This window comes from Paralichthys olivaceus, chromosome 4 (assembly GCF_024713975.1).
Source record: "Paralichthys olivaceus isolate ysfri-2021 chromosome 4, ASM2471397v2, whole genome shotgun sequence".
In the NCBI taxonomy this organism is placed as follows: Eukaryota; Metazoa; Chordata; class Actinopteri; order Pleuronectiformes; family Paralichthyidae; genus Paralichthys; species Paralichthys olivaceus.
In genome coordinates, this window is record NC_091096.1 from 13,214,530 (window position 1) to 13,240,609 (window position 26,080).

General features: G+C 41.4%; 1 protein-coding gene across 3 annotated transcripts; it reads right to left on the minus strand.

Moving 5' to 3' along the window:
* Positions 1-600: 600 nt before the first annotated feature.
* Positions 601-25,860, minus strand: sgsm1a (small G protein signaling modulator 1a). 3 transcript variants are annotated; one of them, XM_069523071.1, is made up of 25 exons: positions 25,748-25,860; positions 25,596-25,639; positions 19,223-19,298; positions 15,135-15,297; positions 14,719-14,871; positions 14,558-14,625; positions 13,464-13,609; positions 12,900-13,031; positions 12,053-12,177; positions 11,177-11,244; positions 10,888-11,051; positions 10,361-10,490; positions 9,086-9,215; positions 8,606-8,670; positions 8,365-8,510; positions 7,215-7,343; positions 6,943-7,122; positions 6,361-6,432; positions 4,970-6,193; positions 4,745-4,869; positions 3,793-3,875; positions 3,557-3,666; positions 3,323-3,419; positions 2,812-2,979; positions 601-2,326 (listed from the first exon to the last, which is right to left on the minus strand). In XM_069523071.1, the coding sequence occupies exons 1-25, from the start codon at positions 25,764-25,766 to the stop codon at positions 2,238-2,240; spliced, it is 3,906 nt and encodes a 1,301-aa protein (XP_069379172.1). In that variant the 5' UTR covers positions 25,767-25,860; the 3' UTR covers positions 601-2,237. The 3 variants fall into 3 exon arrangements, with proteins under 3 accessions (XP_069379172.1, XP_019956352.2, XP_069379171.1); XM_020100793.2 differs by having other exon boundaries at positions 4,970-6,130; positions 12,900-13,037; XM_069523070.1 differs by having other exon boundaries at positions 12,900-13,037.
* Positions 25,861-26,080: the final 220 nt, after the last annotated feature.

Sequence of the window (26,080 nt, forward strand, 5' to 3'; positions counted from 1 at the left end):
ATATATATATGTATTTATATATATATATATATATATATATATATATATATATATATATATATATATATGTCTCTCTTAGTGTATAATTTGTACAATTTTATAATTATACTAATAAACTTTATTTTTAGCAGTACAATCAGGAGAAAGACACAAATAAAAGTCAACAAATACAAAAAAAGACATGAAAGCTTAATATTAAACCGTACCCTAGAATTAAATGGCATTTTATTCATAGATTGGCCCCTGGACCACCTTAACTTCCTGATAGCTGTCCACATGTCCTCCCAAGTAGCACCAGCCTTCCATCACTCCTGCTGCAGCTCAACAACTGCTGTTTCTTTTTGTATGATTTATCTAAATCTGTATTACACGTGGTGTGATGTGGAATTTTTTATTTCTATCCTATTTCTTTTTGTTTCCCAGGCTTTAGGTTTACTGTATTACCTAACAACATACAAACACCAGACCGCTAATGTGCATATCCTTTGTTAAACTAATATACACTCATCTCTTGTACTCCTCTTCTCTGCTTCTTCCCTGATTGTTTCTGAAAACTCTCACCATCATCTGATTCAGTCCAGTAAAATTCACACAACAATATATTTTTGGAAAAATAATGATGATTCCATTTTTATTTTTATTATAAGAACATATACCATATGTATATATGTATATTCATCTATATATTGAACTCTTAGTGTAGAATTTGATTGTTTTACAATACACATGTTGAGCTGGCCCCCAAATTTAAATATTAGCTACAAACAAGGCAGCATTTGGAAGAAGAAAAAAGATGTAAATAAATACATAAATAAATAAATACTTTGGAAAAAAAATGTTACAACAAATAAAATAAAACGTTTCCTACAGTAGTTAGCGTTGAGAAAAACAACAAACAATCAACAAAATTAAATGCAATTCACCATACCACATCCATGAAACAACACTTGAAGAACCACTGAGTGACGTTTCAATGGATCACAAGCATGAATATCTGAGACCAATATTAGTATTAATTTAAAACATGTATTTTGCACATCCTCTAATCCGTCCAACCATTAAAACGGTCTTATTTTTAAAATCTGTCATACTTAACCTTTCATTTTCACGCCTCTGGTTAAGTCACTCTCACACTAAAATAACAGGAAAACGCTTCATTTGATCCCTGCGATTACATTGTACCACCGCCTCGTCTGAGCTTCCATAGTCATAGCCTCCATAGTCATAGCCATAATTAAGCTGCAATTAACATTAGATTCAACAAACAGCAGCCAGACAGTACAAGACAATACAAAAATCAAGATGAGTAAACTGCACAACTTACAAAATAAAGATACAGTGGTTCACTGGATAAAATAATTTAAAAGGACTATTAAATCAGGCATGTTTTCTCATATATAAATCTCTGCCCACACATCCATAGGTCACTTAGATAATCAGATTATGATTTAACAACGGTTTAACATAATATAATCCTTATAATTCAACAACAATCTAACACAGTTTTCTCTGAGTACAGTACGATTCACACATAACAAATTAAGACATACTATTTGGTAGACAAGGCAGTTTAAGAACATTGAAAACACTGTTAGATGCTAAATCACTGGCATGGTGCTAAAAGCTAAAATATTCTTAATGTTGTGTGTTAAACATAACTGTAGTTATCAGTGGAGAATAATTGGATTTGTGTGTGCTACTTAATAAAATCAAAACCCTGTGTACATTCTTTCCATCTTCAAGGTTGGGAATATATCTAAAAATGTAAACTTGTAGGCTTTGTTAAAATAATTAATATTATAAATTATTATCACAACATACTTTTCTCATAAATATAGTCTCTGGTTAATCATCTCTGCATTTTGGTTTGAAATGTGCAACTAAACTCTCTTTCCTCGAAATATTAAGTGCACTCAGACTAAGATCAACACTTGAGGGATGTCGGACAAAAATATTTGGAAATTACAGAGATTTTCTGTTACATTTGTTTTCAGTTGAACATACTGACACATATTAAGCGTAATATTCCCATACAACTGTTGACAACACAAACAACATAGTGGATACAGTCAATAAGGCTCATAGCAGCAAGCTGTGATTGTAAGGCTTTGTGTAGTGTGTGTGTGTGTGTGTGTGTGTGTGTCAGAGCCTGTGTATGCTCACGTGTGTTTTACTCTTGTGCTGCTACAGCCACCGCTCAGGCTTTACTTGGATGGAAAAGAAGAAGAACAGCGCCATCACTTGTTTTCAATCAGCATCTGCACCTTGTACACCAGATCTCTGGCCAGGGTCAAAATCTGCTTTATGTTGTGGTGCTCAGCCATTTCTGAAAGACAGAGGAAGACTCAAAAATACATTCAGCTAATTTCAAAAGGCAGAACATGTTCACTCAAAAGAAGAAGACAGTGAGGTTTCCTGACTTTAATGAGCAAACAGGAGCAAACAGGAGCAAACAGTGGGGTGACCGATCATTTGCAGTAGCAGGTCCCAAACTTTGGGATGCACTGCCCTCTGAGCTACGCACCACCACTGACCTGCCTCTGTTCAAAACCAAGCTAAAAACATACTTGTTTGAGCAAGCCTTCAAATGAAACTGTTGTTCTTGTCTCGTGTTTGCTGTTTGTGTATGTTGGATTTGCAATTGTGAAGCACTTTGGTCAACCCTTGTTTGTTGTAAGGTGCTATATAAATAAATGTTGATTGATTGATTGATTGATTGATTAATGAGTCCAGGACTCAAATTCTGGATTCCCATATTTCCATAAAAATGTTTATTGTCAGAGTTAATGAATGTGAAGTGGTCCGTCTTACCATTGAAGAACTTGATGATGTCAGTGAAGTCCATGTTGTTCTCCAGGATGATGTCCCTGTAGATCTCCACCAACGCCAGAGCAATGAAGAGGACAAAGTGACTAGAGGAGGCATACTTAGCCGCCCAGATGGTTTCCCAGACTGAGAACACGTCTTCATACACCAGCTCTTAAAGAATCACAACAAAAAAGAAGTGGATATATTGAGAAAGGCTCTGAGACGAAACAGGGATTTACTATGACAGCCTTTGGTTAAACCTTTAGCATAAAGCAAAGTGAATTATAAAAAGAGTTTTACGCAGTCACACTTCATGATAATTATTTCATCAGCATCTCTCGAGGACAGTAATCCAAAAATAAAGCCAACTTTCAAATTTCCAAGTGCAAGTAACTGCAAGTGATATTAACAAGCTGCCAAGTGGTTTGGCATTTTATCTGCAAACACGACAAAGAGAGCGTCTCTGCTTCGTCTAATTGGCACAAAGTCTGTCACGCCGTTTCTGCCAATTTACCTCGCTTGAAGTCCAGGAGAAACCAGCGGTAGCAGAAGTAGAAGTGGGTGTAGTCTCCGTTTTGGTGCATTAGCTCAAACAGCTCAGAATCCAGGATCTACTCAGAGAGGGGATCAGAGGAGATTCAGGAAAAGGAATAATGAGTCTGGTGGTGGGAGAAAAGTGAGTAATAAAAGGATTTAGTGGTAGTGGGCCACTACAGTGTGCGTAGAGACTTTACTGTGGCTGCGTCACCTGGATGAGAGAGCGCATGTTGGCAAAGTGAGTGTCCATAGCGCCTCCGTGAGGAAAGTTTTGATTCATTCTCTTCATGAGCTCAGTGAAGCAGCTGAAGGCCATGGCCTCTGAAAGCAGCAAACAGAGAGAGGAAGTGAGTGGGAAAACTCTTTTCTGTCATTCCGTCAATATGTGTAAAAATACACCACGTGTCAGGGGAGAACAGGAAGTGAGTCATCGGTGTGTTGAGTCACCATCGTCCAGAATGACGAGAAGTGGAGCCAGCAGATCACACATGCCCTGAACGTAGCCGATGTCAAGGTGCCTCCAGATATAACTGCAAACAGAGAGAGCGAGGTTTATATCTGGCATCTGCGAGAGGTAAATGCTAATTTTTATGATATGGTTTTCAAAATATATCATTATGTAAGTTTATAATTATTTTTCTCGTGGGTGTAAATGTGGCGCAGTGGTTTGCTCTGTTGCCTCACTCCAGCCACCGTTTCACAATGAATCAAACAAAGTTTCTCAGAATATGAATATGTTGATTTGTTTGTGGTCACAGTATAAACACTGACCTCAGAGACCCTAAAGTCCAAACAGGTGTTATTTTCTCCCTTTATTCATTTTTAGAAAATATTCTTGTGTACACAAGACCATAAAATAAATGAATATGACTTCTGAGGCACACAGCCACCGTGAAGGAGAGAACTCAGCTCATCAAGTTTTAATCTCCCCTTGGAACGTGATGCAATGAAATTCTCAGCAGGAATCATTTGCTGCACATAAATGAACTTGTCCCCATAAGGAAATCACCTTGTGTGCACAAGATAACGTTATCGGACACATCTATACAGAGATTTGGTCTTAACGGACACAAATGAAGTTTTTGATTATTTGCAGGGAAGTGACACTGAAGTGGTCACAGGAGACATATTTGAATTCCAGATGTGAACAGATGAAGTTAATGCTGACACGTTGTGATTGGATCTCTCAGGACTCTATCGACCGAAGGTACGAATGTGGTTGTTATTGGTTGTTTGTCTCTGTGTGTCGGCCCTGTGATTAATGTTTTATCTACACTAACAAACCAACACCATCAACTTCAAAAAGCAGATGAATAATCTTCTGCTGATAAAAAAAAAGCTGTGCGTGTTTTGCTTGGTAATACAACTCATTACCTTCCAGCTGCCGTCAGTGTTTTACCTGCACATGATGTTACGCAGTTTCTCCAGGTTGGCAGGAGTGAAGTACCAGTAGTTCCTGTCGCAGCGCTGGACGTCCTTTTCAATGCGGTGCAGATTCAATGTGTACAAATCCAGCAGCTCTTGCTAAAACAAACAAAGTGATGACAATGAATAAAGCAAGCTCAAAATAGAAATGATTTGCATGAATGTACATGAATATAAAAATATATACATGTGAGCTTACAGAGAAGGTACCAGCAGATCCATCAGAGGTCACTTTGCTCTTGGTGTCTCCAGACCCGGGCAGAGAATCAAAGTGAGGGTACAGACTGTCCATCTCCGGCTCCTCGGACAGGATGGACTCTGTCCCCTCCGGACTGGGCTTTCCTTGCTCCTCCTCCGCGTGAGGGGCTGAGTCCTCAAAGGAAGACGAGGGCTCGCATCGTCCCTTCCTGCTCCAAGGCACCATGGAAACTTTGGCTTTGGGGATCTCCTCCATCTCTATAGCTGAGGGAGACTCATCAGATTCAGTCATGGGCTCCTCTTTCTGAGAGGCGCAGTACGTTTCTCTTGTTCTCGACACTCTGGTGTCTGCTGAGAATAGGAGGTTGTTCTCCACGTCAGCAGCCACAGGATGTTGGATCATTTTTTCTTTCCCCTCAGTCAAACAAAGTTCTTGCGCTTCACTTGTGTTTGATTCGTCCATTTCCTTCATCTTTTCGACAATCCTTTCTTCGTGCTTTGTTGTTTCTTCGATCCGGACTTCTACGTCTTTCTTGAGACTATGATCCACCAGTTCTTCTTTGGATTCTGTAGCAGCTGCTGATACCATCACAGTATCCTGACCAGATACATCTCTTCCCATTTCTCCTGAATCTAAAGATTGAATCCCTTGAATGTCTGTATCTTCAGACTTGGTTCCCTCTGTTTTAGTAGCTTCTAGCTCCTCAACATTTTCCTGGGTTTTAGTTTGCAAACACGTGTCTTTGTTGGTCATCACCTGCTCCTCTTCCAGCGGTGGAATCATGTCATCATCGTTCACCTCAATCTTGGTATCTTCTGCAGTTTTGGTCTCCTCTTCGTCCTTCACTTTGGTTTTCTCCTGGCTGACTTTTCCCTCAGTTTCACCTTCACCCTCTACTCCTACAGGTTTGACAGAGCTCTGTGATGCTGGGGTGACAGTTGCAGATCTCGGGGCTGCGTCAGGTGCAGCGGTGTCGTCTGTGCTGAGCGAAGTGTCTGACAGGCCAGAGGTGACTGAGAAGTTGCGGGAAGAGGGGTGTCCAGAGTCGGGAGAGCAGGTCCCGTTCTGCAGAGCTCCATTGGGCATCTTTGGCGCCTGCTTGGCCTCTTCGGTCTTGGGCTCCGTCTCAATCTGGTCCACCTCCTCTACGGACTCAAACACCTGAAAGAACAAGTGAAAGGGAAGCAGGCTACTCCAGGGGAAGGGATGGGAAGAAGTGAAGAACTAGCAAGGTAGATAATGCAGGGATGAGGAATATTGTGATCACATACAATAAATACATTTTCTCGTGTGTTAAGAAACTGTGGTGCGAAGGATGATGATTTCAAAAGTGATCGGTTGTAGTAAATTCATTTTGCCAGACAAAGTGAATGAAAGTGAGTTGTTGATACCTGTGTGCTGCTGCTTGAGTCGCTCTGCAGGCGAGCCAGACTCTGTCTGTCTGAGCTCTGGGAGGACTGGGACTGGATAATAAAACACAATCATACATAACCAACTTTTATTGATACACACATCTTACTTTATGCTGCCTTTACATTAAAGAGACACTAAGGTGATTTAGTTTTGCACTTAGCAGACCACACCAAGACTGTATATAAACATAGATGATGTGTCTCCACTTCCTCCTACTGTCCAGAAATGAAGCCAAAATATCCTCGATACGAGATACGAACACCGCCCCTTTTGCTCCGAAGATGTTATTTGGAGCCAGATTAGAGTGATGAAAACTAGAACTACGGAAAACACATTTTTAGGTTGGTCCATGACTCATCTGCTAACATGGAGGAGGTGGAGTTTCACTTTTGGTGAGCTTTCATGTCGTCCATCTTTATATACAATCAATGGTCCTATGATGGGTCAGGTTTCAAAAATGCAAACAAAAGCTTTTCTTTAGACCTTCTATAGTAAATGTCCATGTCTTCGACACTGTACTGGCCAGAACTAAATAGAACTTTTATTTTTCACTGCTTTACCTCATTGCTCACAGTGGAGTCGTGATGGATCATCTTCTGACTGGAACTGTCACTTGCTACCGAGGAGCACTTTGCCAAAGCTGCAGCGTGCTGCTCCTTCTCCCTCTGGCGGACGATCTCCTCACAGCCGAGCCACTCACGCATGGTCTGTTGGTAGCACACTCGGACCTGTTCGTCCACCTGGGGGGGGGCGTTAAGCATCAAGGGTCAGTGGTTCCTGTGAAAATGCTTTTTGAAGCAAAACCAAAAACAGAATCGCAGAAACGACAAACCTCCTTCCTCTCAGATTCTGACATCCCAAACTGGTAGTGACCCAGCAGGAAAGGCCACACCTCTTTACGCAGCGAGGGCTCCACACCACCAAAGTAGACCAGACGCAGCAGCTCCTGCTCCTTGTAGGCCTGAAGACACAAGACAGGTCCCACATGTAGCTGCTTTCTGATCAATCTTTGGATTTTTACTTCCACCAAGGGGGTGGGATGGGGGGGTGTTACACTTTCATCTGTTACATTTGTCTGTTTGTTTGGTACTTAGCAGGATTATGCAAAGACAATGTCTTTTTTCTTTCTTTAACATTTTTTCAACATTGTTTTTAAATGTTGATTCCTCAAAAAATAATTTATGGATCTTGAATAAAATGACGAATGTTTGGTGCAGATCCAATTTAAAATCTGGATTTAGTGAATATAAATATGGTTTCATAAGGAGACTGTTGGGCCTTGGCGGAGTTAATTACTTAAGCATTTGAAAACACTGTTCTCTCACTATATCTAATATTCAATTGGACCTTAAATCATCAGAATGAACACTAACTCTACTACATAAAAAGAAAATGTTTAAGAATCACTATTATTATTTTTATGATAACAACCAGTCTGACAGATCTTAAATATGACACCCAAGTGTTCCCCGTCTCCCCCCCCCCTTCCCTTTTTGACACCCACCTCTTCATAAATGATTAGCATAGCTGTTTATAACAATTAATAAAGTTGTCTTAATTAACCACTGGTCTTTTTTGCTTTAGAACATGTTATATCAACAGAGTCATCTCAATGGTGAAAATCTTCATTTACGTCAAACTACCATTTTAAAAGACAGAAGAGTGATGTATATGTATTATATATTATATATTATATCTTAGCTACCACCACGGTAAAGGTGTTGTGAAATATTTGTTATAGAGTCATGTGATTAATGTCCATATAAACTGTGGACGTGGACTCTGACGGGTCATTAGTTGCACTTCATGCAAACTGTTGTGAAACTAATGGTGTGAGTCGTTTGATTAGCAGACGATGAATATGGATGAGACAGAGGAGTGAAAGAGAGATGCCAGGAGTGGACAAGCATGTGTGTGTGTGCGTGCGTTTGTCTACAGCATAATGTGAAGTGTTGCAGTGCGTTGACAACACTGATGCTTACTGTGCAGTCCTGAAGGAACGTCTGCCACACTTCTGCAGTGAGCCCTTTGTAGGCATCGCACGGCGTGTCGGGCGCCACGATGGTGTGATTTACGAGGGCAGAGAGATGTGTGCGCACAGTGGACAGGTGACGGCAGTATGCCAACCCTAGTTCACAGAACAGTTCATTCATTAGTGTCTCTGCAGAAGCTAAAGCTCATTAAATTCTGATATTTAAGACTTTTCAGGAAGAAATCACGTACAGCCGTAAAATGCCCGAGAGATGATCTGATACTTCATGCTGTCGCACAGCAGCTTCAGAGGAGCCCTGCAGGAAGATAAAGCACAGATCATTTTACTGTGGTGCTACTATACTATTCTCTTTTTTCTGAAAAGAGAATTAAACTATTATTAAACAAAAAATCTAGTTCATGATTGTAGTTATTCATATTGTGTTGAATATATGAGATACTCTATCTAATGTGGACTTAACAATGGTGCTGGGGCTAACCTTTTATTATTCAAATTTTAACCGGCCTTTTTAAAAGCCTTCACCCACTTTATCTGTCTCATCACCTCATTTCCTCCACACATTCTCATGCCAGTGAGGTAAATGTCACATAATTGTATTCTGGGTAATTGCTGGCTTCTTGCATCTTTGCTACGGTTTCTTCGTTACTCTGGGCCCGTCTCTGCAGGCTTCAGCAGTTTTCCTCATTCGAGTTAGTGTGTTTATCTCTCACCTCTCATGGTTACACCCCTTGGGTGTCCCTCCATCAGAGAAGCTCCCCTGAGAACAAGAGGAACACGAGGCCTTCCTGAGAGTGGGATGCCACATTGTAGCTCCCTGATCCATCAAGTCTGGAGGAGTGACTGCAACACCAGCACACACACACACACACACACACACACACACACCAGCATTATCATCTTAAGTCATTAGGCTGCACAGGCTTTCAAAAAAACAATTACAAATGATTGGAACTCAGCTGGAAACATTATGCATGAGCAGAATTATGCTGAAAGCTCTTCAATTTGTATGAGTTTGATTCCTTAGAGCAAAGATGAAGCACATAAAAGACAATGATGCATCATGGAATTAACATGGAATCAATCTGACAGCCTGAAGTCATCATTCAATTACAGAATTACAGAGAGAACGATCAAGTGAGCAATAGCCTCTCTCAATTCAGGAGCCACATTCGATTAATCAGCTGTCCGCCCATCGCCCATTCAAAGGTTACTGTGTCGTAAAAAAAGGTTTGACACAAGGTGGCGGGACACGTCAATAAACGTTTCCGGAGGTGCAGGGCCAGGAGGATATTAGAAGCAAGGGAATTAAAACAACGCAAGCCGACAGACAAGCCGAGGTGTGACAGTGTTACAGCTTCTTCCTGTGAGCGAGGCGGATTCTTCAGGACAGCTGCAGGACCTCTTGGGGACAACCAGGGTCCCCACTTTGGAGGGGGCCTGTCCGCTCGGTTGGAGGGAGTGGGAGGAAGTCAGGTGAGGAGGATGAGTTACAGTCACTGTAACAAACAACGAGCAACATTTTCATGAACACAAACAAATCTGGAGACAGCCATGTACAGTGGCTGAGACAAACCCTCAATGGAAGTGAGTAACAACAGATGTTGGCCATGAAACGAGCAGAGTTACTTACTGTGGTCAAGTGAGCCGTCTTTTGTGAAAACCCAGACAAGCCAGTTGCTGCTTAGAATGTGATGCTATATGAGGTGTTACAGTACAGGTGTGTTCTTCCTCTTTGGACGCTCCAAGATGGCTTACTTGCCTGATGCATCCACGACTGGACCACAGTAAGTACCTGAGCTTGTTCCATTGTCACCCCGCTGCCACTCACTTCCATTGTTATTGTTCTAGTTGTGGCTGTTGCATGTTGTGATGTAGTTTCTGGATCTGTATTTTCTATTAATTGCACTTGTGTGAGACGGTTAGGCCTCCGTACCCATGGGGGCTGCTTCTGTGTTAATTTGCTTTTTTCATGGAGCGATACTCACCAAACTCTGACTGGCTGTTTGGAAAGAGGATGCGGAAGACATAGTCCGTGGCCTCGTCCTCCTCCTTATCCGAGACGGATTCTGAGGATCCCTGAGGAACTCTCTTCCGCAGCTTCGGAAACACCTTCCCCTGCAACGAGAAAAATAATGAGTTATTAAAATAACGCTAGCAAGAAAAAATTGCTAAACCCTTCCAGCCCAGCTAAACCATCCATGTGAATTAAAGATGATAAGTGTCTGTATGCTGGAGACTATTAATATTGGCTGAGCGTATGTGGGTGGTTTTAATTATTCAGCTTAGCTGCAGATACACTATTAACAGTCTGACAAAAACATCCATTCGTTTAAATAGACACTTTGTGTGGTGGAGCAGAGAGAACACTAAGCCGCACATTCATCAGCATCCCTCAAACCCATATTGCAACTAGTCAGCATTTATGTTCTAATACTAATGTCGTTTTTAGATGGATTTATTGATTTCATTGTGCTCTGGATGTGAAGCCATAACAAAGACCTCCTGCTCTGACCTTTCCCCTCTGGGACCAGAGCGGAGGGTCCAGCTGGCCGTGGGGAAGGAGGCCATTCTCCAGGCAGGAGAGGAACTGGAGCAAGTGTCCTCCCCTGGGGAAGCGCAGCGGAGGTCTCTGGATTCCATCCTGACTGACCAGCACCACAGTCCCGCCACTGTCCACTACAGCAGGCGCACAGGAAATGAATCCTTTATTATCAAATTACTCATGGGGATGTATCGCTGGACAATGATTACATTTGTGTGTAAAATGCTGGATTTCAGACTAAAGGCTGGAGTGGACCCACCTTGTTGATGACAGTGCAAGTAAACTATCTCCTCGAGAGGAATTGTCATGGCATAGTCCCAAAATACACTAAAAGACATGAAAAGAAATCAGTCAGTAAAACTAGAATGGTTCTCAGTAAAGTACTTACTTATGTCACAGCCCCAACACTCCCCTTATGAAACCATATTTAAATTCACTAGATCTGGCTTTTTATTCGTATTCCATGTTTATTTATAATTACTTCACTGTTGTCAATCTTTGACTGCCCCCTTGCTGTTCTAACATTGAAAATGTCCCCATTGTGGGACTAATAAAGGATTACCTTATTTTATCTTATCTTAAATATATATATATATAGAAAAATATCAGTCCTCTAAACATTCCTGATCCATGAATTATCCTCTAAGAAATCAACACAAAAGTCGCCTCACAATCAATTGGGATTGTTTATGTATTATCTTCAAGAATCAAAATCTCAAGTGACACTAATTTCATGGCTAACAAAGAAAGTTTTGGAGAGCGTGCATACAGATGAGCAGGCGCAGAGTTGCTATCTGCAACAATCCCTTTTTTGGTGAGGTAAACCATGCATGAGCACAGGAACATAACATGGTTGAGCGATGTTTGAAAGTGCCTCAGTCAATAAACCTTCTGCTGCCGCTGTTTAAAAGATGCTTCATCAGATCAGCAGCATCTTCTCTACACACACGAGCCCCCGGGCCACACGCAAACACACTGCATTATTCAGTAATACTCGAGTGTTACACAAGTGTTTTCTTTGTCTTTGAGGAAGCACATCACATGTTAGATATTCCTGGCATGAGGAGGATAACTGATATTATCAAGTGCAGGCTCCACTGCCACAGCTATCACTGCAATCATAATAATTCTGCACCTGCGCTCGTAGTCCAAGTCTCCAACAGAGCCGTTCATGAGCTGGTTGGGAGTCCACTTCAGTGTCATGATGTCAGCGGTCTGGTGCAGGGAGAGGTAACCTGGGACAGCCTCCATGTCGTCCCTCTGAAACAACAATGAGGATGGATGTTTTTCATTTGATGCAAACACCAGTAAAGTCAGTATTTGTAAGCCTGAAGCAGTGAGGATTGTGTACTAATACAAACAAACTAAGATATAGCTTGTTTTGTAGTAAAAAAAAAAAGAAAATAAAAGGAAAAGAAGATTTTAAGGATTAGCATGTCCTTGTATTGTTATTTGAGAGCAGGCATGGGAAGTCTTGGATGTGCAAGATTTCTTTTTTGACATGAATTAAAAAGAGTTTAACAGACATGTGATGCAGTTTGAACAAGGTCTAATTAAATACTTGCTGCCACATATACAACTAGAAAAGCACACAGGAGAGGGCATACGTCTACCAAGGCCCAACAGTCCACTTTTGAAACCACATTTAAATTCACTAGACCTGGATTTTTATTTGGATCTGAACCAAATTTGCATAAATAAAAGTCTCCCAAACATGTCTGTCTTTTTTTCATTGAAATCCATTAATTATCATCTGATAAATCAACTAAATCCTATCAGACAAAGTACAAAAAAATGATTTGAAGAAGATTTGCTGCTGAAATGGATCCAAACCAAAAGTTATTTTTTGGTTCATGCCCAACCCCTCCACAAAATGTCATGGAAATGAGTTGAGTATAAAATGAGTTCAAAATGAGATATTATTTATGATGAGAGTCACAGTTATGCATGTCTGAGTGTTAAAAAGAACTGAAGCCAGTTACCGGTTGTACGAGCACGTTGTTTTTGCCGAACAGTAGGGTCGCCCTGTTGTTCTGATGCAGCGACTCCACATATTCTCGAGCTGACGGCGAGGGGGAGGGGCGTTCATCCATGCTGCTGCTGGAGTGCCGCTTCTGGAACTTCCCCAAACGCAGACACACAACACATACATATCAGATCACCAACATCGTGAGCCAGCGGTAAACTGGTGAATGCACTGCACTATGTATTACAGCTGGCAAATCACAACACAGAAGATTTTACATGAATAAAGAGAATCTATCATTCAAATGACTGAACAAGAGATGGATATAACATTCATTCATATGCACCAGTGATTCCTCATTTCTTCTTCATTTTGTGGGTAAATACCCCATCATCACACAGCTGTAAGAAGTACCGTGGGTAATGCGGCAGGTCCATTTATTATCAGACACACAAACACACACAAAGATACACGACGAAAACTCTGCCTACTTCCCACTAATCTGCTACGACACATACACATGGGGTTAAATAAAAAGAGCGTGCACCGTGGAGTACTGCGTGACCGGATCATGACTTACACACAGTGCAGGCCTCTTGGTGGGAGAGTCCTGCCTGCAGTGGCCACCGTGGATGCGATGTCTCTGCACCAGCTCGTCAGCGGACGGGTCGGTCCAGAAGTGGTCAGCCGTCTTCATCTTGGTGTACTCCAAAGCACAAGGTCCGACTGTCGGAACAAAAGAAGACAGTCAGTTTCTGCAGTCATCAGCTGATGGTTTTACTAACCAATGATCATCACTTTATTACCTTTACCAAGGATATAAAGAGTATGATTTTGGAGGTAGAACCTGCTTTCTAGTCTTGATGACCACTCAAAGTGCCCTCACACACACATTCTCACAGTGCATCTATGTGCAGCACTTTCACTATCACACATCTCACACAGCCGTGAGGGGCAATTTGGGGTTCAGCATCTTGTCTCAGGAAACTTCTGCACGTGAAATGGGCAAAACAGCAGTTCGCCTTATGTTTCTAGGATAACTATGATATTACTGATTACTGTAATAACATCTCTGTGTTTCAGTTGATCTCACATAGTGGGACGGAGGAAATGTATATAAACAACATAAGTCTTTGGCATGGCAGGATATTTGAGTTGAAATACTTCCTATGAGGCACAGCCTGCAGAAATGGGCGGCATGACACAAGCTTGACTTGTGTTGCTCATCTCGCTCCTTCTCTATGCATCCAGTTTCAATAAACTGTTTTTGATGAAGACATCTGGGTCTCACATAACTCTAGCTCCACTGAAACTAAATGTCATTTTTCAATAGTGGGAAGCCAGTGAGGGTGATCACTTGCTCCTACCGGTAAGCCTGTTAGCACTTATTACTTCTGTCCTTCTTTTTACTTCAAGATTTACAGTGAACCAATAACACTAAATAAACAAACATTTCTTGACTGGAAATGACAAAGTGAAGGGAACCAAGGTGCCTTGAAATAAAGTACAGAGTAGAATAATGTCCTTGTACAGGCTAGAGTATGTCCTGAAAAAAGCTAAAGTCTGCTTTAGACTACCAAGATCTTACATTTTGAGCCCAAAGCAGGGTGTAGCACGATGCTCGATGACTGCAATAAATCACACAAATACTTACTCAATGTGGCACATAATTACCTAACAAAGAGGCAAGGATAGGTCCATCTACAGGGTCCATTAGAACAGCCTCTTTCTCATAGTATTTACTGGAAGACACATGTGAGAGGGGGAATTTGAAGGGACATAGTGTTCTTATAAGACATACAGCTGGATAGAATCACTGGCTCCTCTCACTGTACCTGCTGTTCTCCACCAGGTAGAGAACGATCTTGTCCAGCACCTTTTCAAAAAGCGCTGCCCGGATCCACAGGTTCTTGGCCCCCTGTGGCGTGAGGCTGGGCAGCCGGGGCATCTTACGAAGGCTGTCCTGACTTTGCAGGCTTTGACTTCGTCTGCAGAGCCAGAGAGAAAAACACGTGCAGCATGTTTTTTAAAAATTTCCATTAAGTAAAACTGCATGTGCTTGAAGCTAATGGCATCAGCGAGTCGTGAGTCATAAAAGATTATAAACATGAATTATTTAGAAGCATTTCACAATAAGAAATAGTCCTTCGGGTATATGCGGACAGCCGCTTGCTTTCAATGCTTTCGCTGGTACAAGCTTTGAAGTCTGGTGCGATGTGTGAGAAGGAACTGGGATGTGTGAGTCCCTCACTTTGTCTCGATGATCTGCTCGAGCTCCTGGGCCTTCCTACACAGCTCCTCAGCAGGGGTGAAGCTTTTCCCCACCTTCATGAAGAGTGCCGCTATCTTGTTGCTACGCAGAAAACCTGCTGCTCGTCGCTTCAGCCCATGCAGAACACACGCCTCCACTGCAGCTGTTTGGAAACAACAAACATTGGTTGGAAAATCAAAACTCTTTTTTTTGGTGGTTTTGATGCAATTTTTTGGGGGGGAAATTAATATAGTAATATAGTGTAATTCCAATATAATTTCTATATTATTCCAAAATAAGATAGCACATTTTTGGTCGTCTGGGGGCAAACACAACACTGACATGTTGCGTACATGTTTGTAAGAAACAGCTTATTTACACATCCACCAGAGACAGAGCACCGTTAGCGTGCATTAGTTTTAGCTCAGTTTCCACCAGGAAAAGAGAATGTCTCTTAACAATGTACGCATAGACAACATAGAACAAAAGCAATGACAAATTGCTAAAGTTTTCCATTGACCTTTTGTGGTCAAAATTATATACATACATAAATAAGAACAGCTTTTATTCTATCACTTGAGGTCAACCTGTCATCTAGTAATAGTCCAAAAAGACAATCACATTTATGTAGCTCCATCAGGACATTCCACTCAGTGACAATGTCCAGGGAGTTAACAGTAAATGTTTGATTCACTTTTCTGCTTGACAGTATTTAAAAAAAAAAATAGTATTAATTTTTTTATTAATCTATTATCTTTTTAATAAAATTCTCTGAATGATGTCTCAATGTGCATGATAGCATTACATCAAATTACATTAGCCATTTTTTTATGAGGTCGTACCATTACGTAATAATGTTTACGTTGAGCTTGGTTTATCCAGTAAGTCTGTGACAGGATGACACACATTTGCACAATCACCGGACTGTGCAGAAAAACAGTCGCCCTTCTGCTTTCCTCGCTCTCAGGCCTACGTGGCAGGGCCTGGAGCTGTGTTGACATTTGAGTTCTCTTTCAGGACTAATCCTGCGGCTCTGCTCACATGGGGTCAGGGGGAAGGCTGGGGTTGCCATGGTAACCCCCGTTGATGGAGAGCTCGGGCTCTGGGAGAGCTGAGCGGAGGGAGGGATGGCGGCGACTCATCAGCATCACAATCTCTTTCCCTCATCCATACTCCCTCAAACACAGCTTTCCTTCTCTCCAGCCTCCATCACCGCTCTGTAAACCTGCTCTCACTATCATCTCTGTTTAACTTCAAGCTAGACGAGAAAAGTGTCACCACCATCTTTCAGGTGTTGCTTTATTTATTTATTTATTTTTTAAATATGTACACACATCATCTTTTCTACTTTTCAGCTCATCGTTCCTCCTTTCTTTACCTCCCTGAGGTTTTTGCTCATTATCTGCCTGTGCTGCTTTTTTTCTCCACATCGTGTAAGAGCAGGAGGCTAAACGTCAGAACAAAGCGTAACATTAAAAGGTCTCAGATATAGCTCATCCTCATTGCTCTGTCATTGTTACCACTAACTAGTCTCAGATGGCCGAGAAAGATGCAGATAAAGCGGCTCCCAAACCTTCACACCTTTTTCACAGCTAATGTCTCGGCTCTAAGACACAGATAACAACTTTAATTCCCAGAGTGCCACAGTGTTTGCACAAACAACCTTCATACGAAGTGAACAGCAGCATCACTGGTTATCTAAAGACAATAATTAGCGTATCGCACAGCCGTGAAATTTGTTTAATCGCCACGGACAACGTATAGATAAAAACATGATGGTGTGAGAGACGCGGGCCGGAGTCGCCCACATACGAGACCATCAACATATTAACATCAAATGTTTTATCTATTGCAAACAGCAGCAAGCGAAAATGCTCATCATACCAGCGGGATCAGCCCTTTGTGCAGTCGCTCCTTGTAAAAACAGCTAACACAGTAAATTATCTCTAATCATCCTGTATCTGTGGCAACTAAGTGCATAAACACAAAGCCACAGTCGCTCCACTTCACTGAGACCAACAAAGAGGCACAGACACAAGGTCCTAATATGGACACTTCTGAAATGATTCATCAAACTTAAATAAGTCAATAAGTTACTGATCAATTCAGTATTTGTATTATTCATCAGATGTGATAACATCATACAGCTTCTGCTATACTTTAATGTAGTTGGATATTGTTCACTATATGGATCATTAATTGATGATGTAAACACGTATAAATCATTTATAGAAACTTTTATTAAGTTTGATACTCTATAATAATCTTATATCATATTATTCGACTTTCATGTGTTCGCGCCTACAAAAGAAGGTGAGGAGAATTGTTCTGACGTGTCATGGCTCATATACCATAAGAAGCGAGGGCTAGCAATTCAATGAACAGAGTTTCATCAATAAAACTGTAGCTCTAAATTCGACAGCGGCGATCTGATTTCCCTCCACAGCGTCTGCATTTTCTCATTTACTCTTCCCGGGCAGCTTATCAAAGTATCCAAGATGGTGGAGGCTAATTGCTCCCTGGTGAGCTGGCCGAGCTCATCCCCCATCCTCCACTCTCTCAATCACTCAGTCACTCTGGGCTGTGAACAGACCACAGCTGAAAGAGGACGTGAAGTAACAAGAGCCACTGCAGCGATCACAGGGAGAGTCAGGTGGAGGAGGAAGCTGCGGCTGTCCACAAAGCAGAGAGATGAGAGGGTCCTCCTGAGCTGAGCTGCAACGTGTCCACTGGGAGGTACGATAGTGGTAGAGGAAAAGATATGGCCCAGTATCACACTGTAATAAGAAATAAAGTCTGTGTTCTGTGACAAATTATTTTCATAACCCTCACAGAGAACAATAAAAGTATAAAGAGAGGTTTGCCTAAGCTGATTATTGGGTGGGATGGATGTGCAACGTCGTTCTCTTGCGCTGGTTTAATAAGGTTTTCAAGCTGCGCCGCAAATTCTCCGCACACTGTGAAAAGCAGATTAGCTCTGCTTGGATGGGAGGAGATCGTGATCTTACCTCCACGAAGCACAAAACATACGTGTGTACTGTACATTATATTGACTGGGAGACTGTTTTCTCTTTATAATATTTAGTTTTATTGCCTCCCCCAAGAGATTATGTTTTCATTGTGGTTTGTCTCTGAGGATGATTACACAAAAATCATACATTTTGGCGTGAATCTGGACAAAGGGGTGGATCCAGGATTTCTGTCTTACTTTCTTTAATATTGCATTATTTTTAAAGTTTTCACAGTTTTCCCATTGAATAATTCATGGATTTTGAAAGAAAAAAATCTGACATAGGGAACTGATATCTATGAAATTATGTGCAACTTGATTGAATTTAATGAGACTGTCAGACTTTAGCAGAGGTTTCCGCTCTAATTGTCTTTTACCTTTATTGACCTCATATGAGTCTGGGCATATACTGAATACCCACTACATCTTACTGTTGTCAGTCTTTCTATTTGTATAAATGTATAAAATTGTAAATTAAGTCAGAATACTCCCCGTCTACAATTGAATATTGCTTACTGGGTTAAAGTAATCAGAAAATGCTGTTTACATTACAGTTTCTTGTCCAGACTATTGTCTTGATAAAGTTCATTCAGCATATGGGTGAAACATCAAACATTTCCTTTGACTCTGAGTGGGTATGTGAGCAAACCTCACCTCCTGATATGGACATGTACTAGAACAGAATATATGGCTGTAACAATAGTAAGGACTAAACTAAATTGGAAATGCAGTGGCCTCATTGGAAATTAAAATTGACCACTACAGTTCCATAATTATGACGATTTCTTTTTTCTGTATGTATTACTCTGCTTCATCGTGTTTTTCCATGTTAGATTTCTGTCATTTGTGACGAAGGTTACATAGACGACAACATGGTGAAGGTTAAAATGAATCAGTCACGTATATGAGGTAACTGACAGATGGTAGCACAAGGTTAGACATTCAGCTCCACAGATGAAGCTTCACATGAAATTTCACAGTAACTTTCATCAAACAAAAGAGACAACATCAGTGTTCCAGAGTTGTTGAATTTGAAAAAACAAATGAAAGGGATTCATTTGTATTTTTGTTGACTCACCACAAAAAGACACAATATGACTGCTGTCTTCGTGAACAAATTTCCTGGTGACGGCTTCTTCCATAATCTGCTTCACCTGTCAATGACATAGCAGATGCTGGATGAGTCACTCATTAATATGCGACTGTCATCTCACACAGACACACACACACACACAACATGTGTATGAGAGAATAATTATGAGAGTTTATAAAACTAAAGCACGTCTGGGAATCAGGGGAGGACTGGGGGTAAAAAGTTAATAGGCAGAAGAACACAGCAGAGTGGGGGGAACGTGCATGTTAAGTTGCTGGATGAGTCACCAGCTCTACTGGGAAATGAGGTGGTACATTTGAGGGTGCTTGTGGGGGGGCTTCTCCACTGTGATCTGACAGCAGGGACAACCAAAATCAATAGTTAGGATGACTGATTAATCAATCCTTCCAGTGGCTTTGGAGACGCCCCCCATGTGTGGGCACCGCTCTGGATCTGCATGGGGACTATCAACCTCCGGACAGAGTCGTGCAGACGTCTCTAATTTCCTGCTGAGCTGTGCCTCTCCACGGTGGCCACGCCACACTGCCAACTTCATCCTCTTCCCTGTGAGCCAGCTCAGTGTTCATGATGCACCAGCTGTCAAGCAGTATCAGTTTTCACGGTTTGATATTTACACCTTCATCATAAAATTTTCCAGGAGATAAAATTCTGTCTAATTTCCCACAACGGCTCAATTTTATGGACCAATAATTTTAATATCTGGTTTACTTGCTGATCACAGATGGATTATAATACCTGTAAATTTCAATGAATGTATTACATAAATGTTTACAGTGATAAACAAATGGAATATGAGTTTAAGCATTCATTCTTAACAGGGTCATTAGAATTACAATGTATTTTAAAATGTTGTAGTAATCATTAGTCAGAAGGATGGGCTCTGTAACAGTGTCACACAAGATTGGATTGTTTTCATTGGTGCACTGCTATGCTGCATTTCAATGTTAACCTAATAGCTGCTGAGCAAATGTAGCTACAGTACAGAGGTTCTCTGAGAAATGTAGAAGAATATAACAATATGACCTTAAAACTTACTTGAGCAAAGGTAGATTCTACCACTTATAACTTAATTGATAAATGTGTCACTGATGAATGAATGAATATGAATATCTGTTTCTGGATGATCCAAAGAGTAATCCAAAGAATGAAAGGGGAAGAAAGAAAGAAAGAAAGAAAGAAAGAAAGAGAGGGAGGCAGGGAGGAGTCATGGGAAATGGAAAGAGAGGAGAGAAAGAAAGAGTTCTTCTAACTGACATTAAAACCTTGTTAAACCAGAGATTTTGAAATAATAGATATCGTGCCTCAGTATAAATAGTATTATATCACAATATATACAACATCAACTTCCCTCATCCTGACTCAAATTAACAAATGTGGCTTTTTCACACCACCATCAACAGAAATGATTCTGCAGAAACAACAGAGACTCTGTCGTGATGTGCTCATGGACAGACCTATACCAAAGCCTGCGTGCACACACACACACACACACACACACACACACACACACACACACACACACACACACACACACACACACACACACACACACACACACACACACACACACACACACACACACACACACAGGGGAAGTATATGAACATGGTTTTCTGACGCAGAGGGCTGACTGCCAACTTGAAGCCTCAGACTACAGATGTTTTTTCATCTGGGCGACAGATCAGGTCTCTGAGGAATTCATATGGTGAAGTGTCTGAGCACTGACAACCTGTGGGTTTCCATGGAGACGGCACGTGTAGCACAGCAGATCACTTCCGCCTAAGAGGATGCGACAACATTCATTCAACTCTGAAATAAACAAAAACAACCGTGGCTCCTTTAACTCCACCAACTCCATAATTTCCATCTCCAGCCTCATATAGAGACCTAATGTATATATGATATCGTTAAAATACAAAAAGATACAAATCCATAATGGTCAATTTCACCAGACTTTGTCGATGTGCATGACGTGACAACAGTCATTAAATGTCTGTGCCGCAGCAGCGAAGCCTGATGAATCTACTCTAACTAAGCAATGCAGCTTGGAGGCATCACAGAGTGATAAAAGATCTTCAGATTATTTCCAATTAACTCCTGCAACAGCAGATGCAAGGAATAAGAGGCAGAGAGAAAGCCACATCCATTAACACCCACCCTTCATTATTCATCGTCTTTGTGGCCACTGATGAATGAAGGGTGGAGGATACAGCGCGGAAAAAAAGAAGAGAAATCTTCGTCACTGTTATTCATGTTAATCCAGGCGCACACGTGGAGCTACAGCTCTGATGTGAGGCTATCTATTTGAATTACGATTCCATTGTTTGAATGATGATTTAATAATGAACGAGCAGACTATTACATGGCAAGAAGCACAAAATCAATGCAACCACTACACAGGGTCTATTCAGGAGCTCTTCTGGAGCTTTTGATTGTATCACATTATCTTCCTCTGCACATGAAGTAGCCTGTTTGTCATGGAAATGCAGACATTCAAAATGTACAGTATCTCTGAGCACTTGATGGAATTCTTATTGTAGGAGCCAAAGTTAATATTAAGCCCTTGTTGGTTCTTGTTTATTCAGGCTGCAGATGATTGTTTTATAATAACATCTGGGTAAGGTGGACAAGGGATGTGTTGTTTTTTTTACCTGTGGCTGGTTACGCACAAAGACGAGTGCTACTATATGTTTTGTTGAATGTTACATTTTGCTTTAAGTTTAACAGCAGCAAAATGCATCTTGGACACATGCATCCTTTTTTGAACTTGTCACAGTTAAGCTTAACAGCATCTTTTTTTTTTCCCATGGACAATAGTAAGTAGCTACACTAGTTTCTGTTGGTGGTATATGTGTGCAGTGGTTAGCCTCATAGCAACAAGTTTGAATCCCAGTGCTCCGGCTTTCTCCCACAGTCCAAAAACGTGCAGGTTAGCGACAGAGTAATAAAGGATAACACATTTTACATTGGCATTTGTTCGGGATATACTGGCAACCTGCAGGGTGCGCTCTCTACCAAGGACAGCTTTACAGGATGAGGAGGCAACGTTTGCCACTGAAACATTCACATGTGTACGACCAGGAACTAAGCAGCAGATGAAGGATGGATGGAACTGGAAAGGGAAAGAGTAAAGTACGAGTATCGAACAGAAATATTTTTTTTACGCTTGAGGTGGACCATAAAGCTGAGTTTCTGAGGTAAACACATTTCCCTCACACCACATTGATCTTATCCTGCAATGTGCATCAACCCTGTTTTCTCTCAATGACCATGAATGCGGAAAGTAGAAAACACAGAACAAGACTGGAGGATTACCTCCGTCTCCTCTGTCTGAAACCTTGTCAGACTGGAAAGTAAATGCTTTGTGTTTTCTAGCAGCCCCCCCCCCCCCCACTCCTTTGGCAAACACAGATGTGTATTTGCGTTCGAGTGCATGAGTGATATACACAAAGACAGAGGGAGGAGCACAATCAAAGCAAGATAGAGAGAGTGAGGCAGACGGAGATGGGTTCTGTATCAAAGCCGAGACAAATAAGGGTTTTCATCTAAACCAATTTTGAGCCAGAAGGTAATTCTGCTGCTACAGACCTTTCGCTCTCTGGATACTGAGCTATATCCAAGTATATTTGAGCAGACAGGTGGCACATAACCAGCTGGACCAGGAGAGCGTGAGAACACAGAGCATAGAGACGCCATATGGTGGAACCCACGCAAAGTTATAATAGTTATAATAATCATAAACTAATGGGAAACCAGCACAAACAACATCTTTCCTCTTTGGGGAAGAGATATCTCTGAAAAAGAGCTTTCAGTAAAATTATCAAACTAAAAGATAAATGTGGATTTTCATGAAGCTGCGGGGACGAAGTGAGTCCATGTCCAGAGTCCATCAGCAGGCTGCAATTGTGGAAAACAGTGAAACAGCCACTGGTGAATGAATCTCAGCGAGGCCGTACCAGCACACAGGAAGCAGGTTTAATCATGGGGAGGGTCTGGTCTCTGCTGATAAGACTGCAAACCAGACTCAGAGGAAAATAAATCAGGACAAAGTCTCTACTTTCCTCTTTTCACGAGATCCAGGATGTGATTTTTATCTGTGTGTTTGGCAGAATTAAAGTCATATTACTTACGAGGCAATCAGAGGTGAAACTAATAAAAAAAAGAAAAGAGGCAGAAACAGGTTAGAAAAATGAGGGGAATCAGGAAAAAAAATGAGTATAACCCTGTCTGAGAACATTGATGTTCCTCTGCTTCAATGAGCTTTTGACTCAGACCAACAGCAGTGGAAGAGGAAAGCTGTGATTACTGTGAATGTAAATGTTAAATGAAGTGTTGGTTATATTGAGAAAACCTTCCTTGAACAAACAGTGAGAAACAAAAACCTCACGTGACAAGGTTCACGTCACTGTGGAACAACGGAGACACACAATCTGATGCTCATCTATCATTTCACAATGAATGAACTATTATCTAATTTATTGCTTCAACTTTAAATATTCAATGTCTTAATCACTATGGAAACTTGAATGTGTTTTACTGCACCAGTTATAACTTCCAATCATATCACAGCAAACATAAACCATCAGAATCAAACTTTTGTTTCATTAAATGTACAATATGTAACTTCTGCCGCTAAGCGTCTCTCGATCAGAACAATGACAAAAGACCTAGTTTGATGATGTCCTGAAGCAGCAAGGGATCATGGGAGTTGTCTGTATTCATGTTTTATTCACAATACAAACTGTGTATAGCTCCTATAGGTGAATTAATTCCCTTAGTCTTAATGTTGGATTTTATGTTTTCTTTCCAGATCCAATGCAATCAGACATTAGAAGTTAACAAATGACTCCTCAGCCATTCTTCTTCCCCATATCAGATGTTAGCATCAACACCTTGTTCCTTCACGTGAAACGATGACAGGCTCTGTGTGACCTTTCCAAACAGTCAGTGATGTGTCAGAGATCTTTGTCACTAATTGTGTGTCATTTTGCAAACAAAGGACCATGAACACCTCCTGTACAAAGCTCCTGCTGGCAGATCATCCATGAAGAGCTCTTCATTAAAGGTAGTGATCTTTGATTCAATCTCTGCTGAACTCAGCTCATCTCGTGTGTGCGAAATAGTGAAGTGTTGAAAACACAAATGAAGACCTCCAGAGCAGCTTCCACACACACACACACACACACACGAATAGTTCATACTTCTATCTTAGTGAGGACACTCACCCTAACCCTATTGACATAATACATTCCCTAGCCCCTTACCCTAACCTTAACCATCCAAACTAAAGGCCTAACCATATACCTGTAACCTAATTCTAACCCTACAACCAAGTCTTAACCCTCAAACAGCCCATTGAAAGAGTGAGGACAGAAATGTCCTCTCTCTGTAGGGTCTATGCTTTAAATGGTCCTCTCAAAGAAGTACAGAAACACACACACACACACACACACACACACACACACACACACACAAATTGTGTATCCATGACTTCAGAGGACATTACTTTGACTTACACTGATATCATGGAGACTTACTCTAACCTTAGTTATAGTTACTATTTACTGAAACCTAACCTTAACCTAACCCTAACCAAACCCTAATCTAACCAAACCCTAACCTAACTTAACCAAACCTAACCTTAACCTAAAACTAACCCTAACCTAACCAAACCAAACCTAACCTTAACCTAAAACTAACCCTAACCTAACCAAACCAAACCTAACCTAACCAAACCTAACCTTAACCCTAACCCTAACCTAACCAAACCAAACCTAACCTAACCAAACCTAACCTTAACCCTAACCCTAACCTAACCAAACCTAACCTAACCCTAACCTTAACCAAACCTCACCTAACCTCAAAACATGTATCCACCTGATGTGCATGATGGGGACTTGCTTCCCGTCCACATAAGGAAGACAGGACCCGATAATGTGAGTGTGTAAACAGGTTTGGGTCCCTACAACATGAGTAATACCTGAGCCACGCACAGTCTGTGTTGGCAGAGAGATGATGGTGGTTTGCTCTGGTGCCGTAAACACCACAAACACAGACAATCTGTTTCCTTCTCCATCATCATCATGACTGAGCTGCTGCACCAACACTCACTGACAACAAAGAACATACAAAACACATTGTAACCTAGACTCCAACATATCCAGCTGCCCTGAACCTCTGCTGTTCTGCTTGTGTTCACTGCAGCCTTGTGTTCTGGTCTTTGTGGCACAGACGAGCTCTCAGCCATGTTACAGTTCGTGTGAAACTAGCGTGTGCGTGTGCACGGTGAACTGCGCTGGTTTAATGTTTGTTTTTCCAACTCGATAAAAACACCCACCTCCTTCTTGACGGTGCGCAGCAGCTTCTGACGAGTCTCTGCCTCTGGAACACAGTCACACACAGTTGTTAACAGTCTCGCTGCGTCGGATCGCCACAACACAAACACACGTTAACGATGTTACATGTTTGAAGACGTGTTTCTGTTCCCACCTGCCATGATTGTTGCCATGGATCCTGTCTCCAGCCTGCGAGCAGCTCCCCTCCCATCAGCTGAGTGGCGCTTGTTCACAGAGATGTGGCTCACGACTACACCTCAGCTTTACACACGCCCCTTAAAGACACACACACACACACACACACACACACACACACACACACACACACACACACACACACACACGCACGCAAACACACACTTTCATAGCATTCATATATACACTTTCAACCACAACAAGCTAAATAAATTACTGCAACGATACAGCAATGATATATCCTCACATACGCTCATACCTCACATGCTATTCAATTAAAATATAACAAATA

Coding starts and splice junctions, on each gene's coding strand:
- sgsm1a (XM_069523070.1), bottom strand. Junction 19,299..25,595: donor TGCGCACCGTCAAGAAGGAG/GTGGGTGTTTTT, acceptor TGTCATTGACAG/GTGAAGCAGATTATGGAAGA. Junction 2,980..3,322: donor TCTCCTGGACTTCAAGCGAG/GTAAATTGGCAG, acceptor TGATTCTTTAAG/AGCTGGTGTATGAAGACGTG.